Source organism: Oncorhynchus clarkii, chromosome 33 (genome assembly GCF_045791955.1).
Source record: "Oncorhynchus clarkii lewisi isolate Uvic-CL-2024 chromosome 33, UVic_Ocla_1.0, whole genome shotgun sequence".
In the NCBI taxonomy this organism is placed as follows: domain Eukaryota; kingdom Metazoa; phylum Chordata; class Actinopteri; order Salmoniformes; family Salmonidae; genus Oncorhynchus; species Oncorhynchus clarkii.
The window spans coordinates 12,105,259-12,124,492 of NC_092179.1; the positions used below are offsets into that span (position 1 = coordinate 12,105,259).

The 19,234-nt window shown below is 44.3% G+C and overlaps 1 protein-coding gene across 1 annotated transcript; it reads left to right on the forward strand.

The window, feature by feature from the left end:
• The first annotated feature begins 2,284 nt into the window (after positions 1–2,284).
• On the forward strand, positions 2,285–11,715 carry LOC139393220 (prosaposin receptor GPR37-like). Its single transcript, XM_071141664.1, has 2 exons — positions 2,285–3,982; positions 9,337–11,715. Exons 1-2 carry the CDS (start codon positions 2,873–2,875, stop codon positions 10,150–10,152), a joined length of 1,926 nt encoding a protein of 641 aa, XP_070997765.1. The 5' UTR covers positions 2,285–2,872; the 3' UTR covers positions 10,153–11,715.
• The last annotated feature ends 7,519 nt before the right edge of the window (positions 11,716–19,234 follow it).

The window sequence follows — 19,234 nt, forward strand, 5'->3', positions numbered from 1 at the left end:
TTGAACAGCAGGAGGGGGCTTCAAAGGATGCTTCAAAGACTCCTGCCACTTGTTGGGCCCAAATTCCTTGACACCTTTTACTTCACACCTTAGTGCTAATTGAATTTGTATCTGGTCGGTCCTTGCAAGCCTGGGAGCCTTAACTCAGCATTCAGAAAGTCAAATATATCATTGTAATGTACTTTATTTTTCCTTTTTTCTTTTTCTTCCTGGCTTTGAAAATAGCATCAGACCAAACACTACTCACTCAGTTCCAGGTTGGATGGTGTCCTCAGGTCTCTGCTGTTTGTTTGCTAGAGCACCCTCTGCATAGCTTGGAAAAAGAACACCTTGGAAGCAGTAATCGCTACAGTTAATTTTGGTCAAAATTAGGTTGTAGAGTTGGAGTTTTTATCTGGAGAGAAGGCCATGCTTTGGAGGGTATCATCCTGCATATGTACCTGCCAAAAAATCCAAGTTTATCTAACTCAAAATCTATCCTTTTGTAAAAAGGTTGGCCAGTTTTAACAGTTACAACATTCCCGTCTTCCCTCCTCCTGCAGGAAATGTTTCTGCAAGCCTGGAAATGCTCCATCTTGTCCATATACTCAAAACAATTTGTTTCCATTTAATGTGTCAGCCCAGAGTCAGAACTCTTGTCAAACAAGTCTGTTCTCTAACTAAAAAGACAGCTAGGGGATGTGCTAAAAAACTGTTACCAATATGAGTTTAATGACTCTTCCTCATAACATTATTTTTAAGGGATGATACATATCCTATTAGGCCTATGCATATGCATGGTATGGCAGTGCACACAAATCATGGTCTCCTATTAATTGTGTATACATCCCAGCTAGCACAGTTGGTTCCTTGGAAGTTGTGGGAACATACGTTTTTGGTTTCAAATTGGTTTCACATTTGGATTCACCTGACCAGTAAAATGAAAAGTTCTTTAAACATTCTGAGAACAGAAGTGAACATTTCGCCTGTTCCGGGAATGTTTACTTTTTAGGTTGCAGGGAGGTTCTTAGAACGTTTCATTCTGGCCCCTTTAAAGTTTCCGAGAGGTTTTAAAATTGCTCTGAGAATGGAAATTATAGGTTATTTGGAGGTTTTTGAATAACTTTCTTAAAACCTTACCTGAATGTTTTAATAACACTGGTAGCTTAGGTTAACTTTTTTGATTTCCAAGACACATAGAAATGTATATCCTTAGGCATTAATCATGCAAACACATTTGGTTTTTATTGTTACACGACATCTGTGAGATTTTAACCTATAAGCTTCTGTTGACTATCTATGGAATTAGTACACTGCGTCGACAAGATGGAGCTAGCATGCAATGTTTTTTACGCATACAAAGCTGTTCATTTTAGCCTATTCAAACAGACCCATTTCAAAGAAAACACACACTCATTAAGATCAGGCATGGCCTATTAGTGGGCTCGGCCAACACACTTGGACACACTTAACAAGATAGTTTTGTTGATGCTGAGAACGTAATGCATAGGTTTTTAAATAACATTCTTAGAGCGTTCTCTGAACATTACTAAAGTGTTCTTAACATTTGAGAATGGAATGTATGCTTTTTAAATAACATTCTTAGAACGTTCTCTGAACGTTACTAAAGATTTCTTGTGTTTTTTTATGAAAAGTTATCTTAAAGATCTTGGGAACAATTTGAGAACATGACTTTAAATAAAAACCATTTGAATATCTGTATGAAACGTTATGGTGAAGTACTGAAATGTAGACAGAAGAAGGTTGTTTCTTGAGGTTGTTGGAGCAATGTGAGAACATTCCAGTTGGAGAACGTTCCTAGAACATTATCATGTTAACGTTATGAAATACCAAGAAAATCTATTTATTTTTTTGTCAAGTTCCTTAAATGTACTGAGAATGTTCCAAAGCCAAGCAACCATTCGACACCATTCCCAGAAAGGTTGTATGCAAAATAACCATAGGACAACCACGCTCTCACTAAGCTCTAAGAAACATATGGTTGTTGAACTTTATGTGCTAGCTGGGATGTGTAAACATACCCTGTAGGCTACTGCAGATGTTTTGCACAATAACTGATATCGAACAAACAGACATCAGAATAGTTTCAACCCAAAATATTATGTTAAACCATGGAGAAAGAGGTGGTACGCCGATATTGCTATGGCAATTATGATGATAATATATTAATCGAGTGCGCGTCATCGGGCGTGGTTGGCTGCCAGCGGCGGTAGTCAGGAGGCAGGATCTGGTGGATGCGGATTGACAGATCAGGGTTAGCCGCCAGGGGAGTCCATTTTCCTTCACAGTCCTCCCCGAGACACCCAGCTCACCTCCGTGCTCCACGGAGCGGACAGAGAGAACGAGCCAGAGCCGCGCCTCTCTTCTCTCTCAGCTCGCAGCTGTGTAACAAACACACAGCAGCACACAGCAGCAGCGCCGCACAGTCTGCGAGACTCTCAGCCCGACCCAACCACAGCCAGTGCAGCCTGTTCGGCTCACAAGGGAAAGTCCGAGGATCTGCTCTTTATGGAGATGAGATGCATGTGACCATGTTGTCGCTGTAATATGAGTTTGCTAGCGGCATGTGGTGCCATGAGAACCTTGCAGGGATATCTAGTTCGGTAAGGCATGGCGCTTTCTACTTGACCAAATACATCTCACAGAAGGTGGCGGCTGGCTTGCACAGAACAACAGCACGGCGGAGACCAAACCCAGTGCGCTGAATTTAGATATGAGCTAAAAGTTTACCAACATTCAAATATGTTTGGGATCTACATTGAGTGTTTAAGTTTAGTGTGATTCTTGTCATTATGGGTGTAGACTGAACGGGAGCGTATTCAATTCACCGAGATAACGATGGCTTTCTGAGGAGGATATCTCTGTCTGCGCTATGATCTGGACCATGCGGACTCTGATGCTGAGGACGCTGTGTGTGTTGTTGGGGAATGCACATATCTTGTCTCTCAGAAATAATGGCTACATGCGAACAAGAGAAACAGCGTTGGGTTATTATGGGTTTAACGCCACAGCAACACACAGGACCGCTCACACAGCCATCGGAAAAGGTCCCGAAAACACCGTTTACAACAGCACTCGCTCTGGGGGACACGCTACAGGTACGTCCTACTCCAAACAGAATATTCAAACGTGGATGGAAAATATTCATTCTACTAATGTGAGAAGGACGCGCGTAATTACGGATGAAACAAAACATAGGCATGTCGGATTAAAACAACACCAGTCCAACAGAACACTAACACTGGGGGATTACTCTGCCACCCCACACAGGGACATGGTACGCCGCCACAAGAGGAGAAAGTTGAATAGGGAGATTGGCGCAGCCGCTGCCATGGGTACGGCAGGTGGATACAATATCACTAAGTCTCCAGCAATGGTCCAGCAGCGCGGGGGACAACTGGACAGCGACAGACGCAAGAGAGGCACAAAAGACGAGCAGAAGAAGGCGTTTAAGAGGGAGAGGGGGAGAAAAGTGAACAAAAGCTCAATGGCTTTATCTCAGGCGCACAGCGCAGTGGGCGGGCTGGACCCCCCTCTCTCTCCATGGGAACCAATACCCAAGCCCCTAGCTCTCACCTCTACCGACCTACCCCTCGACTTCTTCACCAGGAAGAACGAGATGTTTACTTACCGGGAGGAAAACCCGTGGGATGCCACTCCAATGACACCTCCCAACACAGCAGATTTTGGAAGTGAAATCAAAAACCCATTTTACCCAGTGACAAGTGAAACCTTTGGAGCTTATGCTATCATGGGCGTTTCTTCCATCATTTTCCTCGCTGGGATAGCAGGGAACATAGCCATACTGTGCATCGTGTGTCAGAACTACTATATGAAGAGCATCTCCAACTCTCTCATAGCTAACCTGGCCATCTGGGATTTTGTAGTGGTCTTCTTTTGCCTTCCCCTTGTCATTTTCCACGAATTGACTAAATCCTGGCTACTGGGAGATTTCACCTGTAAAATCGTGCCATATTTAGAGGTATTCTATTATGTTCTATTCTATTTGATTATATTGTACTACAGATTGTCTCCTATATTGGTGGCTGATGGGGCATCTGCACATTTCTCTTTGCATAGGCACAATTTCAAGTAGTATTGCATTGTCTAGTACACATTTATAATACAGTATTGTCATATTCAGAACAAGTTGTGATAGAAAAGTCTATCACAGTGAACATGACACTAATCCTTTTCCCCCTAACAGGGGATTAGCCATCCTCGGGCATAATAATAAACAAGATGAGTTCCCACCAAACTCAGATGTCACCTCAACTCATTGTGACACCCAGTGTGACACTGCTACATACACCTGGCTGCTGGATGGAAGTGGCATCCCTACCTCCACCCTCACCTCATGACACCCACACACTTAATCCTTCCCTCTATCTCTCCCTCATTTTCTCCCACTTCTGTGTGTCTCTCGCTCTCTCTCTCTATTTCTCTCTCTCTCTCTGTGTGCAGTCATGCCTTTACTTTGTGACTTTGGGTTAAAACCCGTTTGTTTTTCCCAGAACTCCTAATCTTATTGTACAGTGTAGTGGTGAAACTGGTGAATGGTATTGGGTTTCTGCTGCAGAGAAACATGACTTCTAAGTAGAGCACTAGGTGTGCAGTGAGGAGCGCTTGAATAAGGTGTCAGTAGACCGTGTGTGTGTGTGTGTGTGGGGGGGGGGGGGGGGGGTTGGTTTCCTTGCATGTGGGTGAGTGCGTGCAGGCACGTTTGTGAATTTTAAACATGCATGCCCATGAGTCCCTGCGTGCGTCAGTGCATGCATGTGTGTCGTCCGGCCATGCGTGTGCATGTGTGTGTTCATGCGTGTCCTCAGCCCAGTGCAGTGCTGAGTTGACCCACTGTGACTGTATGTGGATTAAGTGGGGAGTAAACTCACTCCGTAGGCAGGATGTGGGAGAGAACACTCCACTGGGAGTGCCCACTGACTCAGGACACACACACCCACACACAGATGTGTATGCAGACACAATCAGACAGACTCACAGACGAAGACACACGTACGCATGTACATGACCACACAGCTAACATGGTGACGATAATGCATTAGATACAGACAGCTAGGAGAGGAGGAGAGATGCTACAGTTTTCCACTGAGACATGGACAGTCCCTTTGACACTGATGGGAGGATCTCTCTGTGGTGTGTGTATGTGTGCGCGTGGCTTCTGTGGCCTGCTCATGTGGTATGTGTATATAATCAAGTCTCCAGTGATGTGCAGAGCTCTAACATGCTGACCACACCGCTAGCGTTGCACCCACACTGCTCCCAAGCGCTAACTAGCGTCTGTGTTGCAAAGCGCTAACTAGCGTCTGTGTTGCAAAGCGCTAACTAGCGTCTGTGTTGCAAAGCGCTAACTAGCGTCTGTGTTGCAAAACGCTAAAATAGAAGTCAGCTCTATTTGTGGCACTGAACGCGGTGCAAGTCCTGCCTCCCCCATCTCCTCATTGGTTTATAGAAACATATACCCACGTGCCATCTCCTCATTGATTATACACACATGGGTGATTGAAAGATGAACTGAGGTCAGTCAGTCAGTTATGGTAATAAACCTTATTATGAAAGTTAGATGCCAATCGCCATATAAAGTCCAAAGAAGAAAAAGCCGGGAAGGAGGAGAGATGATTAGAAACAATTCGGTTGACCGTTTTATGTGTATTAATTGTCGGAGTAGAGGACCTTGTGCATTTCAGCTAGCTAAATTGCCATAAATGTTTCATGCTTTTTCGCCCTTTCCCCAAGTTGATATAATTGGTTCAGAGTGCTGTTATATGAATCACGTCCCTGGCTAATGTCTGCAGCGTAGCCTATATCAACAGCCAGTAGTGAATAGTAAAGATAATAAGTTCAGTGTGAACAGTGAGGCTCAGATAGGCATAGAGGGGTTCTCTCCAGCAGCTTTGTCCACTCTCCGACAGAGAGAGACTGGGAGGCTGAGGTGCTGCTGTATGCAGTGAGATAAACTCATCCCAGTCTGCTGCAGGGAATTGGGAAACTGGGAGCCATTCAGGTCAGAGGTGGACGACTGCATTGTGCTGGGACTGGTGTTAATAGCTAGACATTCATCACCCTGTCACCCATGTATGTGGGCGCCCACTTGCACAGGCTCAATCACACACACATAGGCTCAATCTCTCTCATTTATGGACACACATGCACAGAATCTCAAACACACACTAAATCTCACACACACCTAGTCTCTCTCTCACTCTCACACTCTCTCACTCACACTCTCACTCTCACTCACTCACTCACTCACTCACTCACTCACACACACACGCAGAAACTCTCTCTCACACACACATGGTAGCAGGGCGTACTGATATTCCAGATGGGTGGGATGGCCTGCGCTCCACTGATATTTACCCACAGTGATCCTCTCTGCACGTGCTCACTGTGGTTAGGGGAAGGACGCTCACACACACATACACACACTCCCACATACACACCACACACTCCCACATATACACTCCATCCAACAGCACATTATCTGTCCCTCTATTACTCATTACTCATGCGGTCTGATGGACACATACATGAAAGTTCATTGGAAAATATGTTAATGATTCAGTGTATATAATTAATATTTGTAAATAATGGATAATGGGTGATATTTATCCCATTCAGGCTATTTGTTAGCTAGTGGATGAGTAGATGCTTAGTTTGCTGGGAGATAGGCCACATAGATAGATAGCAACATCACAACCCAGAGAGAATCAAACAAAATTATTATAGAAGCAGAAATGAAATATTGACTTATTTATAACTGCGTGAATCATGTGTATGCACAGCCAGTGTAGAACAAAATTGGAAAAGAATAGAACTGTAATGTCCACTTGGTAATAGACATTTACCATGAGCTTCATCTCAACAGTAACCCAGGGTAACCGTATCACACACAGAGCTAAAACAGTGAACATTGAATCAGTGTCACAGTTCAGAGGCTACGTCATGGAGTCATAAGAGTGCTCAGGTCCAGATCTAGCCCTGTCTGCCAGCTTGTCTCTGTGATGATCCATTCCCTGACTGTACAGAGAGACTGATGATCCCCGTGGCAGAGTGGCAGCCGGGGGCCTAGGCTTCTCCTGTTGGAGTTATGGTCTGGGGAAGGGGGGAGAGAGGGAGGGTCAGACGCAGTCAGCCTGTAACAGACCTGAACTGTAATAGCTTTTGTCTTCAGCTTATTCATGCGTGTGTGTGTGTGTGTTTCTGTGTCTGTATATATATGTGTGTGTGTTTCTGTGTCTGTATATGTGTGTGTGTGTGTATATGTGTGTGTGTGTGTGTGTGTGTGTGTGTGTGTGTGTGTGTGTGTGTGTGTGTGTGTGTGTGTGTGTGTGTGTGTGTGTGTGTGTGTGTGTGTGTGTGTGTGTGTGTGTGTGTGTGTGTGTGTGTGTGCATTTGTGAGTATTGCACTATTTATCAATAGATAAGAGTCATTACCATGACAGCCGCTCAGGATCCAAAATGGCCACCCGCCGTGGGGCCCCCAGTCACTCGGTCGCCATTAAACTCCAATTATTAACATGGGTTTTGAATGCTGGTGCTCAGAGGAGCTAAATGAGGGAATTCGTGGGCTATTATTAAACCAGCAACAGGGGAAACTTCTCTATTACCTGCTGTACAATATAAGTAACTGAGACAGACAATGGTGCTGTACAGGCTGTGAGCATGGCCACAGACAAGGCAGACATGACAGGGGTCAGGTCTGCCAAATTGGCCTGTTAATCTTTATAAAGATGTCAGGCTGTGGAATGAATAATTAGGCTAGTGATAGGAATAATCACACATACACACACACACAAACACACACACACACACACACACACACACACACACACACACACACACACAGCTTTCAGTTAGTCAACGTTAGCTCCACACTAGCTCCAGCACCATGGTCATTGGCCCATATCTTTGATCTACATATCTGTACAAAACTGGGCATGCCCTATTCTGCCCCCCCCCCCCCCCCCCCCCCCCCCCTCTCTCTCCTGCTCTGTGAGATCTGACCAAAGAATTCACCTGGTCTGTGTGACAGTGTTTAGTTTGACTTGTCTCCAGCCCAGTGTTCAGGCTCTATTCACCATGTTGGCACCTGTGTGAGTGTACAAAGCAGAGTAGGGCTCGAAGGCAGTAACCTGGCACACAGACACGATGGTGCATGGGTGTCCAGGAAGCAGGAAGCCCTCTCAGGCTGTAATTAAAGCAACCAATCACACTGTATGACCAGCACAGGCTGAAGGTCATCATTAGTCACCATGGAAGAGGGATCTTGTTTTCAAGATATAAACCAAGTTTTTGGTTGATTCAATGTTTCACCAACTCATTTTTTTTGATGCCAGTTTTACTGTTTTAGTATTAACAGGAAAAAATAATGTTATGCTCCTTGAAGTGTACAGGAGTATATACCAGGTGCAAGGTATCAAAATGTCTCATAAAAGGATTAGGAATACCTACACACTGTCACATCTCTTTGAAGTCTACCGGAGCATGCTGTACAATAGCATGCAGGTATTTACTATCCTTTCATAAGTCTCTCTAATGGCTGACCCAGTGTTGTTCTCTTTTGGCTCTAATTCATTAGAACAGTAGCAGCTTTGGCAGAGATCCATTGTTCGTGTGTGGTTCTCCTCTCTATCTCGATCTCTGCAGGATGTTACTGTTTAGAAGGCTGTAGCCTCTGTGGCCTCCCAGGGACGTCTGGGAAACACTAGTCTAATTAACAGATAGAGAGGGAGTGGGGAAGGAGAGAGAGAGAGGAGGGAGAACATGAGAGAGGGTAGAGAGAGAAAGAGAGAGAGCGATGAGAGAAGGAGAGTGAGGTAACGAGAAGAGGGAGTGGGTGAGAGAAACCTCCACAGCTTTACTGTTTATGTAGTAAACTGCAGCAGCAGTAATCACAGGGCAGGACCGTACAGACTATAGCAGCTGGGTCTGGGTCTGGCTACAGTTAGTTTTCCCTGTAGTAACTGCAGTCAAAGTGATTCCAGATGGAGAGGGATACGTTCCAGGTTCCTTGCTGTGCCTCAGTCTTTCAGACACGAACCAAGGCATAGCAGAGACTTGGTTCTGAATGAATTGTTTTCTAAGCTTTGAAAGGCTTACAATTTGGCATATTTTTTCGGTTTAATGCGTTCTTTCAGTTCAAGGAGAAGACTCAGTACAATCCTCTGTCAGATTTCTATGAATTGTGTTGTCATCATTGTGAAAGTAAAATGAGAAAGGACTATTTGGTGTACACTGTCAGATGAGTCAACATTCTGATGAACCATTTATCTTTGTGATAAACCATTAACCATTTCTCCCTGTATTTGTCCCCAGGTGGCATCTCTAGGTGTGACCACGTTCACCCTGTGTGCTCTGTGCATTGACCGGTTCCGCGCAGCCACCAATGTCCAGATGTATTACGAGATGATCGAGAACTGCACCTCCACTACAGCCAAGCTCGCCGTCATCTGGATCGGAGCTCTCCTATTGGCTCTCCCTGAGCTCCTGATCCGCCAGCTGGTCACCGAGGACCCCGCCCTACCAGATGACCCCCCAACGGAGCGCTGTGTGGTGCGCATCTCGACATCGCTCCCAGATACACTCTACATCCTGGGTCTAACCTACGAGGGCGCGCGGCTCTGGTGGTGCTTCGGCTGTTACTTCTGCCTCCCTACGCTCTTCACCATCGGCTGTTCCCTCGTCACCGCCCGCAAGATCCGCCACGCCGAGCAGGCCTGCGTCCGCGGCAACAAGAAGCAGATACGCCTAGAAAGCCAGATGAACTGTACCGTCGTGGCGCTCGCCATCGTCTACGGCGCCTGCGTGGTCCCGGAGAACATCTGTAACATCGTGTCGGCATACATGGCGGCGGGCGTGCCGGAGCGGACCATGGCGGTCTTACACCTCCTGTCACAGCTGTTGTTGTTCTGCCGGGCGGCAGTGACGCCTGTGTTGCTCCTGTTATTATGTCGTCCGCTAGGCAGAGCCTTCCTGGACTGTTGTTGTTGCTGCTGCTGTAACCATGCCCACTCCTCAGGCACGGCTAGTGATGATAATGAGCATGAGTGTACCACAGAGCTGGAGCTGTCGCCCTTCAGCACCATACGCAGAGAGCTCAGCAACTACACTCCCGCAGGGTCCAACTGTTAAAACCACACAACTACTGTTAAAGGTCCAGTGCAGTCAAAAACATGATTTTTCAGTGTTTTATATTCAGTGTATATTTCCACACTATGAAGTTGATATAATACTGTGAAATTGTGAAAGTGATGATAATGCCCCTTTAGTATAAAGGTTTGGCCTGCCCGGTGACACCACCAGGTGGTAAATTAGTTAGACCAATTAGAAAGAGAGTTACAAACGTCTCGGCAAGTTTTCAGTCTTTCCCCTCCCCACTCAGACCATTAACCAGACAATCTGAGCTAAATTCTTGCTGGAGAAATTGCTATTTTTTAAGAAGCTGTTTTTCTTTTTTGACAAGTTACTTAATTATTACCCAAAAACGAAATTATATTGAGATAAAAATGGCTGCATTGGAACTTTAATGACTACACAGCTACTCACCTGCAGGACTATACAAACATACTAGTACACAGAACTGTACAACTTCACACCTGCAGAGTCAAACTGCTAAGACTGCACACCTTTGCAACTACAGAACTATACAACATTTCACAAGCAGAATCAAACTGCTTGGATTACATACCTGTAAACCAACGGTACAAAACTACAGTAAACTACTACACAGTTAGCTACACAACTGACAAACTGGGTGCTAGGGCCACACAACTCCTGTACAGCATACTATTACACAACTACTGTATATAACTACACACTAGCAGGGGAAAAGTGTCAGGACTACACACTATACATCCGCAGGGAGCAAGTATCATCTGAACAGCCATACTGCCGAGACAACTGCACTACAACTCCCAATACACATACTGTGCTCCAACCCAGTACACAAACCCAGTGTTCTGAACTGGGACCAGACATGAATGGACAAAGCCAGACACTCGAGACCAGACTACGCTGGACTGTGTTGAGCTGAAATGGACTCAGTGGAGTGGACTAGGCGTGGCTGGGCTGGAGTGGACTCCGAATAGTTGACTGGAGTGGACTGGGCTAGAACGGACATAGTCACGTCACCCCTCACTCAAACTCTGCACTCACGATTCAGTTCACACACACGCCTTACTCACACACTGGAATGTACATACTGTATACTACACACTCTATCACTCTGGTGAAGGAAAGCTATATAGGGAAGGAAAGAAGGAAGCGTATGGAGGAAGAATACAAGGACATTACAAGCATATTGTGATTGTTTTCTTTTAATGCACATTAATATTACTGTAATCGTCGTGGTTGATTTCTGCATACAACTCTGCACTGCCAAACACCTTTCCTCGCTTTCACAGTCTGTCGTGCCCTCCTGTTAGTGTCAGAGTCAGGGCCTCTCTGTCTCTGTGTCTTTTCTGACAGTTACTTGTTCTAAATGGCCGAGTGTACAGTGTTGTGATTCAAACTCTTGATGAAGTCGGTGCTTCTTGTCGACTTGTTTAATTGAACTTTGTGAGTATCTTGTTCACTCTGTCTGTATTTGATACCAGAAGATGTAAGCGCACACAGTCATCAGTCTAGTTTCTGGTTTCTAGATAGGTTTTTATATAGCCAAAAAAACTGTCCCTTTGATTAAAAAAAATAACTTGATCTTGACTGCAGGATTGCAGCTCTGTAAAAAAAAACATGTTTTGAGTGGTGTATTATTTACCTTGTATTCCTGACCAGAAAATATGATTCTTTATTAGAATTAGAATTCACAATGTTTTTCCCGTACAAACGGATAGAAAAACGCACCGTGGGTGTGCAACGCCACAGACGCTTCCAAATTCATCATCTATAGATTACGCAGACAGAGCAGAACATACACCAGCAGCATATATCTCTGCATATCATTCCCTTATAACCTTCTTTACAGTGTTATACAACGATGACGATAGCAAAGAAGCGTCTGGCATGTATGTGAGTCTGGGTTAGCGGCGATAAGGAGAGATGAATGTTGTGTTTATCATCTCCATAACATAATTGTCTGTCATAAGAAAACTAAGCAGAGCCAGCTCTTGTTTCCACTCCTGGAGGAATCTGCTGTGGATACTGCTGCACTCCCACTGCTCTGAGGAGGTGGTATTTTCTTTCTCACACCACCGCACATCCGCTCCTCTATTTGATGTGTCGCAGAGAGCGAGAGATAGATCAGCTATTTCTGTCTGTGTAAGAGAACAGCTCGGAAAGACAGGCAGGAACGGACCATACTAACATTCTACTGACAAGACACACGTTTTCCATTGACAATCCATGCCTTCTGACGTTCTATCGAGACATGGTCATTAGGGGTAACATTTGACTGACCATCAATCAACATTCCATTTCCATTCCATTTGCAACAGACAGGCAACAGGATTGGCATTGATTCTTGGCATTTTATGCGGCACTGTGGCATCTATGTCATTCAACTCTCAGATTCTGAATCAAAAAGCCCAATTTACATCCTGATTACAATAACAGTTCTGTGCACTTTAAAAAAACACCATAAATTGGGGCTATTGTCTGAAACTTTTCCCTTCTCTTCCCATCTGAGTTCAAGCTGCATCGTGGGATGCTGTCACCATCGCGTCGCAGATAGGATGACAGGCATCTGTACCATTCATGCTGGTAATTTTCCAGAAACATTAGGACTCTAGACATCAACAGTGGTTCAATCACACTCCATCAGAGCCTCAGCAGCTACAGCCCTGTGTACAGCTCCATCCACGCCTTTGTCTGTCTGTCTCTGAGGGAGCAGGATGAAGAGTACTCTGTCTTATTCAACTCGCTGTTGTCATTGTCATTCAATCTCAGGAATAGTTTCCCACACCCAGATAAAGCCTGAAATTAAGTTGAAGATTCCCATTGAGTTTCATGCTTTTCAGTCCAGGAATAGGCTTAATCTGGGTCCGGGAAACTGGTAGGCTACATCTATTGAGCTACCTGGCTTGTATTACAGTATCGGCAGTCATGCTTACAAAATTCTAGTAAACATACAGTATGAGTATATTTTGGGCTGGGTGACATCATAACAGTTACCCACCCGTTAGCCCTGACACAAGCTCACGCCACATCAGCGCTAACTATGGCCAGTGCTACACTAACGTTAGCCCCCCTGTCCTCACGTCACTGCAGCTCAGCACTTACAATCCCCTTTCTCCTCACATCACTGCAGCTCAGGGCTAACGCTAACTAGCCCCTTCTCCTCACATCACTGCAGCCCAGGGCTATCGCTAACTAGCCCGTTCTCATCACATCACTGCAGCCCAGGGCTAACGCTAACTAGCCCGTTCTCCTCACATCACTGCAGCCCAGGGCTAACGCTATGCTAAAGCTAGTCGCTAGCCCCTTTCTCCTCATATCACTGCAGCCCAGTACTAACGCTAGCTAGCCCTTGCTCCTCACATTTCTTTTTGCAAACTTAAGCTAGTCGCTAACTCCTTTCTCCTCACATCACTGTCAAACCACTCTCCACTGAGTTTCCTCCTGATATTATCACTTTATTCTGTTTGCCAGAAATATGAGTTGCCCGCTGTCAACAGTCATTACTGTCTTCCATGAGTTCTCTGGGTGCAGATATATTGCATGGAATCAGATATCTACTAGGAGGAACCTGATTTTCATTTTGATGGCCGTGTTTCACACAATTACAATATCAAGGCACAATGCGAGACCCAGATGCAGACACAGGAGGCAGATGGTTGTAGTCTTACAATGTTTAATAATCCAAAGGGGTAGGCAAGAGAATGGTTGTGGACAGGCAAAAGGTCAAAACAGGAGGTACAGAGTGGCAGACAGGCTCATGGTCAAGGCAGGCGGGTACAGAATCCAGAAACAGTTAAGGGTCAAAAAAAAGACTATAAAAATGAGAATAGCAAAAGGAGTACGGGAAAAACACCTTGGTTGACTTGACTAAACATACAAGACGAACTGGCACAGAGAGACAGGAAACGCAGGGATAAATACACTGGGGAAAATAAGTGACACCTACAGGGAGTGGAGACAATCACATGAACAGGTGAAAAAGATCAGGGCGTGACATGCAAGGAAATTGACATATTCCTTGAGGAGTAGAGGAATATTCTGTCTTTCTGTGTGTATTCTCTCTCCTTCTAACCTCTTTCTTCCTATCTGCAGTATGCTATCTTCAGCCATTTTAATGGGTGAGTTTTGATCTGTGCAGTCAAACACATTCAAATGTGTCCAGCCAGTAGCACAGTGGGAACAATGCATAATTCAACCCTGGCAAATTAACCAACAGTCAGCTGTACAGAACAGCATACATATGCACTACAGAAGAGATGGAAAAGTAGTAAATGAGTTTAGTTTTTAGACAGAGTGCTAGGTTGTTAACTGGGAACCATGCTAAGACATGTTTATGTATAAGGAGCCAGTCACGATGCGATCCACTGGCCCAAGACCTCCTTTCCCACTGTCTCTGAGACAATCTGTCAGTGCCATTTGAGTTAACATGGGTGAGACAGAGAGAGGGAGAGAGAGAGAGAGAGAGTGAGCGATAATGAGAACGAGACGTATGCTGCTCTCTGCATACTCTATTGATTTGAGTCCACAATCAGGGTTTTGAGTGGTTTTCCTAACCCTTTATCCATACAATCAATCTGAAATATGTATCTTGGGCAATGTAGACAGGAAGCTAAACCGTGCAGTATTATGTGTGCATTGGGGTGGAAGAGACGAGGTTGCTGCCACACTAGAGATCAGAGATAGAGAAATAGAAAATAAGGCCTAGATTCGATCAGATCAAACGTTAACCAACACCCGCATCACTGATGGGAGGTGTAACTGCGTTGGAGCTGTCAAATTGGTGAGCAGCTGCTCTTGATCATTGTCATGAAGTCACATCCTTCCTACTCGTGTTAAAAGTTCAGAACAAGAAAGTGTAAGCTATATAGAAATAATGACATTTAAATTGAAAATCATTCAAGTACATAATGAGGATTTCTATCAGCCGAATCATGGTCTAGATTTTATCTCACATTCCAGTGTAGGAACTTGTAAACAAGGCTGCAAGAGATTTAACTTAATGCGACTCTGCAGCCTCTGGCAATGTCCACTTCAGGTACAGCCCATTAGGCTAGTCGCCAATGCTCGAAAAGGTCTTTCGTTTTTGAGATACCCCTACCCGAGGTAGAACAAAACACAGACATGTAGTTCACCTCTCTTATGTCTCCCATTTATGAAATGATTATGTAAATACTTTACTGCAAAAGTGGTTACATTTATAGATATAGTGACACACCCCCTAAACTCAAAAAGTGCAGATTAATGCCCCTGGCTGGAGGGGGGATGGGCCACATAAGATCATGTAACCCAATATTGCAGGCTCTGATATTACTAACATTTAGAATACAAGTAGTCAGTTGTCAGCATCTTGGAAATAGAGACCTGTGAATACGGAGATACAATAGGAGGAAATGTCAACTATGAATATTTATGATGAATGTAAGCTTGACTTTTTGGTAACTGATTAATAGACAAGTACAATTTGATCTTATTAAGTACAGTATCATCCTGCCTGACAAAAAGTTGTTTTTACACTTAACCTTTATTTAACTAAGTAATAAGAACAAATTCTTATTTAAAATGACAGCCTACCGGGGAAGTGGGTTAACTACCTTGTTCAGGGGTAGAACAACAGATTGTAATTTAATTCCAATGGTGGTTTAATCACCTGTACTGTATATATATTGGATACATTTGTCCCTTCATACAAACAGCTTGTTGAAGAAGGAAGCTGAGGAAAGTCAGTTTGGCCCCTAAGACCCTGACAAACATCCTGTCTATCTGTATCACCCCCTGGTACGGTATTGCTAGGTATTACTATACTGTTGGAGCTAGAAACACAAGCATTTCGCTGCACCTGTGATAACATCTGCAAATGAGGGTATGCGACCAATAAACTGTGATTTGATTTGATTCAGTTTTATATGCATGTTTTAAATGAGGGACATCTTTCAGATTTGTGTACTGTTCTTATGATCTGATCTTAAGACTATTTTTGTGCAATTCAACTATGTTGGGAATACAATAAACCTGCCATAATTACACTCAAACACCCTTTTATGAATATAGAAAAGGCAACAGATTGCTTGGCATGGCAACACCTAGTATCCCAAGTCATGAACCTCTTTGAGTTGACTTGGTGTTATTATGGTGTATGGGGAGAATGCAATCACGCATTACGACAAGAATATAAGGCAGGTCACTACAATGAACCAACACAACCTGACACTCATTGACAAGAAATGCCATCAACTTAGTGGGCTTTCACATTTCATAGGAATTGCAGCTCTCCAGTGTCAATGCCATCCTGAATCTCCCAGAACTGTCCTGGATAGGCCCCCTCCACCTTCAGTCCTCCCCTCTGGCAGTAACTACAGACAGACACCAAGGAACTGGAATGCCACTGACAGACTGTCAGTAGGCCATTCAGCAGCCAAAATGCCACGTGGAAAATGCTGGCGTGCATTGCCATCACATGTACCTATTTTGCTACCACCCATGTCTGGCCAGCACATGTGATACCTGAACTGGACTCGCATGTAAAGAATGACCTCTCATGTTAGGGTGACTCATGAATTGGTCTGGGAAACTATGCTGTAATCCCAGCATTCTTTTAAGGATATATGCCGTCTATGGCAAACAAGAGTCCCCTTAGGATGGTCAAATTTAAACAAAGATGATTGTCATTATGTATGGTGGCTGGGGATTGACTGTGAGATAGTGTTTTGCGTGAAGCATTTGTGCTTCACGCTTGACCAGCTCCTCTGCACCCACTTTACTGTCCTAGGTCATAGTCTATGACATACACTCTAGCTAACTTCTTGTTAACCTGAGGTCACCCTCACCGGTTCTGTCGCTCTCCTCATGTCCTGCTGGGCCTGCCCCAGACCATAATCACAGCCAACCACCCACAGTTAATATCAGCTTAAAATGATCGTTCTACCCAACAGACAAAGGAATATGAAGGAATATGTAGGATTTGACCAATAGGATTTGTTCCACATTCAACATAAAAAAAACTCCTCACACGGGTCAATTAGGCATTGGAAAGATCTCAGGGCAGATCTGTTTGTGACAGCCTTTTCACAGACTCTCTTTCACAACCAGACAACTAACCATTCCACTGCTGAAGTATCCCCAGCATCGTCCAGGCCGAGATTAGTCAATGGGTCTCGTTGGCATGCAAGCAGCATCTCCTGAGTGTCCGCACCCAACTGTTGTAGAACTGAATACTGATCACCACACAGCCCCAATAGCCCGCCAGTCATATTGAAAGGATACTGCCCTTGTCGCTGCCGCTTGCCCAGAATGACCAGTTAGCTGTGCGAGCTGGCCAGGCCCCAGAACTACAGCCACCACTGGCTACTTTGTCTCCTCATCCTTTAAGTGCGCAGCACTCGTGTCCTGTCATCTCAAAGGCGTTGAATCAACCTTTGCACTTGGGGGAAAAGAGGGGAAAGGTTAGAGCTGCACATATAGGCTGCTAGAGTAGCTGACTGTTGTATAACATGTTTCTTTCCTGTAACTTGGGTACGCTACTATGTGCTTGTGCCGTGAAAGGCTTGTTATCATATCATTTTTTGTGGAATTGCCCATTGTTGATAGGCTGTAAGTGTGCGAATGAGATTTAAACATGAACACACGTTAAAAAGCTATTTGGCTCCAGGTATTCAAACACAACAGAGGCATGGCAGTGCCACTCACAGTCCTAGAAATACCAAGAGCCTTAAAAAAAAATCATTTTAAAGACAGAATAACACATTCAATACAAAATAAACAAGGGTAATTGAAACGCTGGCGAATGTGTTTGAGTGTACCACGTTGGCCATATTGGATGCAGAATCAAATTGATTTACTTCAAAAAATCTTTATGGGCATGAGTGTTGTACACGTTTCTGAAGAAGAATGCAATATTTGGTTAAGTAAGCTTATGAGGCCCATCCCCCCTCCAGCAAGGCATTATTCTTATTATTTTTATTCACTTTTTTTGTTTAGGGGGTGTGTCACAATATCTTCAAATTTAACAACTTTTGCGGTAAAATATGTTTACACAACCCCCCATTTTATATATGGGAGACAGTAGGGATGTGAAAAAAACATGGTTGTTTTTTGTTCTACCTTGGGTAGCCTATAGTGCCAGGAGCCACTTGTGAATAGTATAGCTCTAACGCAATTCCACCGCCAAAACAACCGCTAGGCGGATGTCGGCTAAAGCATATCTGATCGAATAGAGTCCTAAATCTGTGAGAGCTTTTCTATAAGGGTTGATATGAGCATCCCAGATATCTGATACTGGCGACTGACCAAGCAATCTCCAGCCTTGGGGAAGAAATTTGGCTTGGCCCCTAAAACCCTCTCAAAGTTTTACAGATGCACAATTGAGAGCATCTTCTCTGGCTGTATCACCACAACTGCACCGCCCACAACCGCAGGGCGCTCCAGAGTGTGGTTGTTACCTGCCCTCCAGGAAACCTACAGCACTTGATGTCACAGGAAGGCCAAAAAGATTATCAAGAACATCAACCACCCAAAGCATGACCTGTTCACCCCACTATCATCCAGAAGGCGAGGTCAGTAGAGGTGCATCAAAGCTGGGACCGAGAGGCTGAAAAACTGCTTCTATCTCAAGGCCATCAAACTGTTAAATAGCCACCGCTAGCCGGCTTTCAACCGGTTACGTAACCCTGCACCTTAGAGGCTGCTGGCCTATATACATAGACTTGGAATCACTGGCCACTTTAATAATGGAACACTAGTTACTTTAATAATGTTTAAATAATGTTTCATACTGCTTTACTCATTTCATATGTATATACTGTTTTCTATTCTAATGTATTTTAGTCAATGCCACTCCGACATTGCTCGATCTAATATTTATATATTTCTTAATTCCATTATTTTACTTTTAGATTAGTGTGTATTGTTGTGAACTGTAAGACACTACTGCACTGTTGAAGCTAGGATCACAAGCATTTCGCTACACCCGCAATAACATCTGCTAAATATGTGTATGTGACCAATACAATTTGATTTGATGAGTGTTTTTATTTCTTTTCTATGATTGTCTCTCCGGCTTTTGTTGGACTGCCATTCCTTTCTAGGTCAGTGCCAGCGCTGAATG

What these genes read in the sequence shown, in the direction of transcription:
- LOC139393220 (XM_071141664.1), top strand. Translation starts at nt 2,873, where the DNA reads ATGATCTGGACCATGCGGACTCTGATGCTGAGGACGCTGTGTGTGTTG. An exon ending in AAATCGTGCCATATTTAGAG is followed by an intron (nt 3,983 to 9,336) that starts GTATTCTATTAT and finishes ATTTGTCCCCAG; the next exon opens with GTGGCATCTCTAGGTGTGAC.